This window comes from Bombina bombina, chromosome 2 (assembly GCF_027579735.1).
Source record: "Bombina bombina isolate aBomBom1 chromosome 2, aBomBom1.pri, whole genome shotgun sequence".
Classification (NCBI taxonomy): domain Eukaryota; kingdom Metazoa; phylum Chordata; class Amphibia; order Anura; family Bombinatoridae; genus Bombina; species Bombina bombina.
The window spans coordinates 1,272,521,038-1,272,528,761 of NC_069500.1; the positions used below are offsets into that span (position 1 = coordinate 1,272,521,038).

The window sequence follows — 7,724 nt, forward strand, 5'->3', positions numbered from 1 at the left end:
TTTGTTTAGTAGGATCTGATAAAATAAAACAAAATGATTTAGAAGTAATCATTTCTGGATTTAGATACTCATGACTATCTATCATGCTGCCTATAAGGTTTCTAAAAGGAGCAGAAGAATGTGACTTTTCAACCTCATCTAGTTTGTTGTGACAGGTCACTTTTGTTAAATTGCATTACATTTAGTGAAATAGAATCTGATCTATATGCACACAGGCCTGTATATCTCTTTTTTTTCCCCTTGAAAATATTAGATCTACTGTTTACTCAAGTTGAGGTTTCTCACACTTAGGTAAGCAGAGAAGAGGGTTTGTTGATTTTTTTTTTTCTTCAGAAAAAAAGATTTATTTGTGTCATATTTAATTTCTCATTTACATTTGTAGAATCGCTTCTATCCCACATTTCACTAGGCAATTTCAGTTTAGGAAGAAGCTGTTATAATTCCTTTAGTGCAGCATCTAAATGATTAAAAGCTGCATCATCTAACTAGACTGCAGGTGTCCTTGGGAATGATGGTACCCCTAGTCAGCTACTTATTTTGTATGTTGGCATATCTTGCCTAGTTACTTTAAAGTTGGAAAACAGAAATATATTTTAGACACCATAGCACTATTTTAAAACAAGAAAAGGAAGACGTTTAATAATAGTGATGACTAAAACAATAAAGAAATACAAGAATGTGTGTGAGGCTTTCTTAAGAATTAAGCCAGATGTTTTAGCTAGATAAGAGCATAGACAAACTAGACAAAATGGCTCCCATATAGTCTACAGCTATATATGTCTATGGTTCTTATGTATCTCTTCTATACCTTGATCATATAGTTTCTAATAAAAAATGTTTTTTATTTCTCAGGGTTTTTTTAATTTAGCTCAGCTCGTCCATGAAGGAATATCTATACCTGAATACCTGTTACAGAAGTTGAACATTGATAGATCTTTCTTTATCAGTAATGATACTCTGATAGTGGAGCTGTATGAAAGGTAATGTTCATGTTTCCTTCAAACTTGTGTAACAATCTGTATTGGGATTGATGTGTTATATGCATATGTTTATTTTAGAGACAACATAGAACTTATATATATACAAGTACAGTATGTATATGTATATATATATATATATATATATATATATATATATATATATATATATATATATATATATATATATATATATATATACAAGGTAGTATGGTGTATGCACTCCCACCATCAAACAATATCTGCCAGGGTGCTGTAATAGTAGTAGATATAAATAGTAGAATAAAGCACTCGCTGGTCTTCAGACATCAGTGACAATAAATTAATTGTCACTGATGTCTGAAGACCAATCAGTGCTTTATTGTACTATTTATATATATATTTCTACAATATAATAATTTAATTGCTTGGAATTTTACAGGTGTCAAAATCACAGTGAAGATAAGTTGATTAGTCCTTGTTCGTTGGCATTACTTTATCGTCACTTAAGTGTTGCATGGAAATACATTTTACAATCATTTCTGGTATGTAACTATAATACATATAAAGTTATCATTCAGCATCTAACAAGAGTATAACTGCAATCATTTTGGACCAGATATCGTTTAAGAAAATTATACAGTTTTGGCTAAATCACTTGCACATATGCAGTTTATTTGAATATGTGAATATATATCCGAGAATGTACTATTTTTTATGTTTGATAGTTTAAGTGGAAAGAACTGTGTTCATATATTTAAGTTGTTTATAGCTAATGATGACTTCATCTTTAACCCTTTCGTGACAGGGTTAAAGTGCCTACATCGGAACAACTGTTCCGATGTAGACAAATTGAAACTACGCGATCGTGCATACGATCGCGAGATTTCAATTATTGGATCGCATCTGGGGGGCGTCCCTACAATCCTAGGAACGCCCTCCAGACCGCGATTAAATCCCTGAAGCACAGAAGGCTTCAGGACAGCCGTTAGTTATGACGTTCCATTCCGTCATAACGGCTTTAAAGCCCAGTCTAATTATGACGGAATGGAACGGCATAACGGCTTTAAAAGGTTAATAATAGTCACATGAAAATACATTTTACAATAATTTCTTTAATATAACTATAAAACTTAGCATTTTATCATTCAGCAACAAGAGCAAAACTTCAGTTCTTTATTACACTTTTGCTGCTTTGTATTACTTATGAGGGCAATTGTTATATTAGATATATTCAGGCACAGGCTCTATGTTAGACAACATTTTGATATGTGCTAAATTTGTTTTATGGAATAAATCTAATCCTCACATAGGTCATATGAACATTCTAGTCACTAGCAGACCTACTCAATAGAGGGCCCTGGTGCCAAAAATGTTTGAGGCCACCCAAAGCTAAATCAATAGTAAGCAATAGTAATATACATGCTGCTCTGTTTAACGTTTTTGAGGATAGATTATAGATAGATGATAGACAGATATATGATAGATAGATAGATAGATAGATAGATAGATAGATAGATAGATAGATAGATAGACAGATTGGCAACCTGCACTAATAAAAGGCTCCCCTGCATTAGGATTGTACACATTCTGCCAACATCTATTGTATAGACTGACTGTTATGGGCTCCCCAGCATAAGGGCCCTGGTGCCACTGAACCTACTATACCAATTGTAGTTACACCCCTAATTCTAGTCAAAAACAAAATCAGTCCTCATATTAAGAGAGCCACAGTTTATCATAAAGATGGATGGTTGCACACATGTGCATCTTATACAGGGAATGTGCAGTGTCCGCATTACCACAGATGATATTGGCAGCTTTGTCACCAAATGCAGAGACAATGAACCTTTATTTGTTCATAGCCCAGCACTCTCCTAGGCAATGAGCACTGACTGTCTAGCATGTACGTGTAAGTCCCTGATCTTTACTGTACCTGTTCTCTGTATTAAACATGCTCATACTTCCAATACTCTACAGGACAAACAACCTGTTTAACCAACATAAAAAATATGTGTTACAGACAACATGTAAAGATTACCGTTTCACAGCAAGAATCCATTGTTTTTATATCAAAATGTCTGCTATTTGTAACTTTATTTGTATCAGCCTGCTTACAGTAATGCTTAGAAATGGTTTTATTTATAAATCGCATGCAGTTAGGTCTCTGACATACAATAATATATGTTTTTCTATTAAGTTTTATGTTCTAGGAACTCTTCTTTTCTCCATATTGATTGTAGCCACAACAGAGTATTTTCGTAACACGAGGTAAGATTTTGTGCTAGATAACTTGTAAGAAAATTATACATTTGGCTAAATCACTTGCACAAATGCAGTTTATTTAAATAAAAATAATATATTCTAGCATCTGTATTATCTTCCTAGACCATATAGAATTAGAATTTATTACTTGTTCATAAATTTACTTCAATAAAGATGAAAAAAAATTAAAAAATAAATTAAAAAAGAATATATTATAATCGATTTTTTATGTTTAAAGGGAAATTAAACCCATGATTCTTTCATTATTCAGAGCATACAATTTTAAACAACTTTCCAATTTACTTCTAATATGTAATTTGCTTAGTTTTCTCATGGTATCCTTTGTTAAAAAGCATACCTAGGTAGGCTCAGGAGCTGTGAGCTAGCTGCTGATTGGTATCTGCACATATATGCCTGTTGTGATTGGCTTACTTATGTGTTCAGCAGACTCACAGTAGTGCATTGCTGCTCCTTCAACAAAGGATACCAAGAGAATGAAGCAAACTTGATAAATAGTAGAAGTAAATTGGAAAGTTGTTTAGAAATGTATGCTCTATCTCAGGTTTCTTCAAACTTTTTTTCCCAAGACCCAGTGCCATGATACTACATACCTTTGTGACCCTAATGCTTGGTCTGAAGTAATATACAATAAGATAGCTGCAATTTTTGTTAAAGTGACTAAAGTGTGTGCATACTTTATTACACACGCCACACACTCACATACAACACACACACTCACATACAGCACACACACCACACACACTCACATACAGCACACACACACTCTCATAAAATACACACTCATACAACACACACTCTCTCTCAAACAACACACACCACATACACTCTTATAAAATACACACTCATACAACACACACTCTCTCATACAACACACACTCTCATACAACACACACACCACACACATTCTCATACAACACACACACAGCACACACTCTCATACAACACACACACCACACACATTCTCATACAACATACACATCACACACTCACATACAGCACACACACACTCTCATAAAACACACACTCATACAACATACACACTCTCAAACAGCACACACCACACACTCTTATAAAATATACACTCATATAACACACACACCCGCTCATAAAACACACACTGTCATACAACACACACACACCACACACATTCTCATACAACACTCACACACAACACACTCACATACAGCACACACACCACATACGCTCACATACTTCACACACACTCTCATAAACACACACTAACGAACAGCACATACCACACACACTCTCATACAACACACACCACACACACTCTTATAAAACACACACTCATAAAAAACACACACTCTCATACAACACACTCACATACAGCACACACTCTCATACAACACACACACTCACATACAGCGCACACACCACATACACTCACATACAGCACACACACTCTCATAAAATACACACTCATACAACACACACTAACGAACAGCACACACCACACACACTCTCATACAACACACACCACACACACTCTTATAAAACACACACTCATAAAAAAAACACACACTCTCATACAACACACTCACATACAGCACACACTCTCATACAACGCACACACTCACATACAGCACACACACACTCATAAAATAGACACTCATAGAACACACACACTCTCAAACACACACCACACACACTCTCATATAACACACACACCTCACACACTCTCATATAACACACACACTACACACACTCATGCAAGTCGCGACCCAGTAAACATGGTTCTGTGACCCAGCAATAGGTCCCGATCCATAGTTTGAAGAACCCTGCTCTATCTGAATCATGAAAGACAATTTTTGGGGTTTCATATTGCTTAAATTAGAAGGAGCTACTTTTATTTTTTTAATTTGTTTATGACAAGTTGAATGTTTGTAGTGTCATTTTCTGAAGGCTTATTGCTGTCCTCTCAGCTTTAAAGGCGCATTATAGTGTAACTTTATATTTCATGCTATGAAATAGCTTATCATAACTGTCAGAGTCTAAAGGTGTAAGGCCAACTGTAAGCTGGAACAACTAATGTGGGAGACGTTTTACTGGGTGAAGTCAGGAACAGGACAAAACCGGAATAGATAGACCAAATCCATGAGTCAAAACTCAAGGAATGTGCAGGAGAGTAGTCAGGTAGCAGGATAATAACATAAAGGACAAATCAGTAGCGGGAATGCTATGAGCTGCAGACAAAATAAACAAAAACAGACTGATGTATGCAAAGGATTTTTAAAACTTCCTGTGCAGTTTTAGCAAGGACATTTCTGACATCGGCATTACAAATAGCGCTGTCTTTAGCACAGGCAACACAGTCAAGGCTATAATATCAACAGTCACTCTACCCCCAGCGCTACGTTCCTTCTGGCCAGCACACTGCACACCTGGTATCAACCCTCTTCTTACTGTATCACCTGAACATCTCTATGTATAAAAAGGCAGACATTTTACCAAAAATGTCCTCAGTAGCCACATCCCATTGTAAAGGTACTTTATACACCCAATATAACTGCTGACAGAGCACTTAGTCCGGTGAGCAGAAACAAATATTGAGGTGAAACATCTTTTTTTGTGCACAGAGATTTTTTTCACGTGATATTTTCTAGTCAGCTCTCTAAAGAGATGCTGCATCACTGATTTAGCATATATGTAACGTGTCCCTTTTAAAAAAATTTATGTGGTGCAGGAGAATAGGGTTTTTCTTTTGCATCAGATGCTCCACTGGTGAGAGCTCGCTAACGCATTTTTAAGCACAAGCACATTTTGTAGACGTAAGCTTTATTCCTTATGTATTTGAGAGAATATTATTAAAGGGACACTGAACCCAAATTTTTTCTTTTGTGATTCAGAGAGAGGATGCAATTTTAAGCAACTTTCTAATTTACTCCTATGATCAAATTTTCTTCATTCTCTTAGTATCTTTATTTGAAAAGCAAGAATGTACGTTTAGATGTCGGCCCATTTTTTGTGAACAACCTGGGTTGTTCTTGCTGATTGGTTGATAAATTCACCCACCAATAAACAAGTGCTGTCCAGGGTCTGAACCAAAAATTGCCTGGCTCCTTAGCTTAGATGCCTTCTTTTTCAAATAAAGATAGCAAGAGAAGGAGGAAAAATTGATAACAGGAGTAAATTAGAAAGTTGCTTAAAATTGCATGCTCTATCTGAATCATGAAAGAAAAAAATGTGGGTTCAGTGTTCCTTTAATGCCTGGTATCTAAGATATATGCGAAACAGAAATATCAGTAAAAATAAATATCAGTAAAAACAAAAGTTGACTTAGATATTAAAGGGACATGAAACTCAATTTTTTTGATGATTTAGATAGAGCATGCAAGTTTAAACAACTTTCTAACTTACTTCTATTATCAAATTTTCTTAATTATCTTGGTATCTTCAGGAGCATCCATGTGCCTGGATCACTATATGGCAGCAGTTTTGCAACTATTTCCAGCCACCTACCTGGGTATCTCTTCAATAAATAATTTCATGGTAAAGAAGCAAATTTCATAACAAAAGTAAATAGGAACATTTTTTAAATTGTATGCTCTCTCTAAATCATAAATATGTTGGGTTTCATATAACATTTACATCTGCAATAGCTTCTAGATTCTTTTGATTTGTGTTTCATTCACTTCCCTATAAACTGTTTGGTTGCTAAAGAAGGATATGGCACATTACTACTCATTGATATTACCTTTGTGTCTATATTTTAGCCAGTTTATTTATCTTTCAGATGATTGCTCACTTAATAGAAAAGTGGAAATGGAACAGTCTACAGAAGATGGTTTCAATAACTTGCCAAACAATGGGCTACAAGAACCCTGTACACTAAATGCAACATCCAGAAACAGGTTTACAAAGATGGGATATAATTCACCTTATTGGAACTTTGAGCCAGTCAATAAGAAGACACAGATAAGCTGTTGAGTTGCTAGTAATGACATTGATTATAATCGTCTTTATATATTATTTGCAACACATTCCATGTGAGTGAAACATTTGCAGCATTTTTTTTCACTACTGTGGTCCCATGAAGAATTACTTTGAGTAGGAATCTGGAAATATGATGTTCATTAAAGAATGGGACTTTTGATGGAACAATTGAAATCTAAGTTTTGTTAAAATTACCGATTTATATCTAGTGCACTGTTTTGTTTTTTTTAACATGATATCGAGGACTTTCATTTATTTTTTCAGTAATAAATATACATTTGAACTTGGTTTTATTCATATAACTTTACTAAAATGTTTTGTTGTTTCACTTTTTGTTAGCATTATGGACTTTCTTGCGTGGCACCTAATTTTGTGGAATTAAAGGCATTAAATCTATACATAAAAATAATTGATGGCTAAAATGTACAATAGAAATACTTGTTTAATATGAAAGTCTCAACTAGTGTTCCAAAAAAAAACGTAGCCCCGTCCAATCTCAAAGGTTGAACAATCTTCTTCCATTGAAAA

The 7,724-nt window shown here is 34.7% G+C and overlaps 1 protein-coding gene across 1 annotated transcript in view; it reads left to right on the plus strand.

Annotated features, from left to right (window-relative positions):
- The window catches only part of SEL1L3 (SEL1L family member 3), a 327,791-nt gene extending 320,293 nt beyond the window's left edge, over nucleotides 1–7,498 (plus strand). Inside the window, exons 21-24 of the mRNA XM_053704078.1 lie at nucleotides 853–980; nucleotides 1,399–1,501; nucleotides 3,157–3,227; nucleotides 6,997–7,498. Of these exons, the coding sequence (XP_053560053.1) occupies nucleotides 853–980; nucleotides 1,399–1,501; nucleotides 3,157–3,227; nucleotides 6,997–7,000 (306 nt within the window). The 3' untranslated portion in view covers nucleotides 7,001–7,498. The remainder of the gene's footprint in view (nucleotides 1–852; nucleotides 981–1,398; nucleotides 1,502–3,156; nucleotides 3,228–6,996) is intronic.
- The last annotated feature ends 226 nt before the right edge of the window (nucleotides 7,499–7,724 follow it).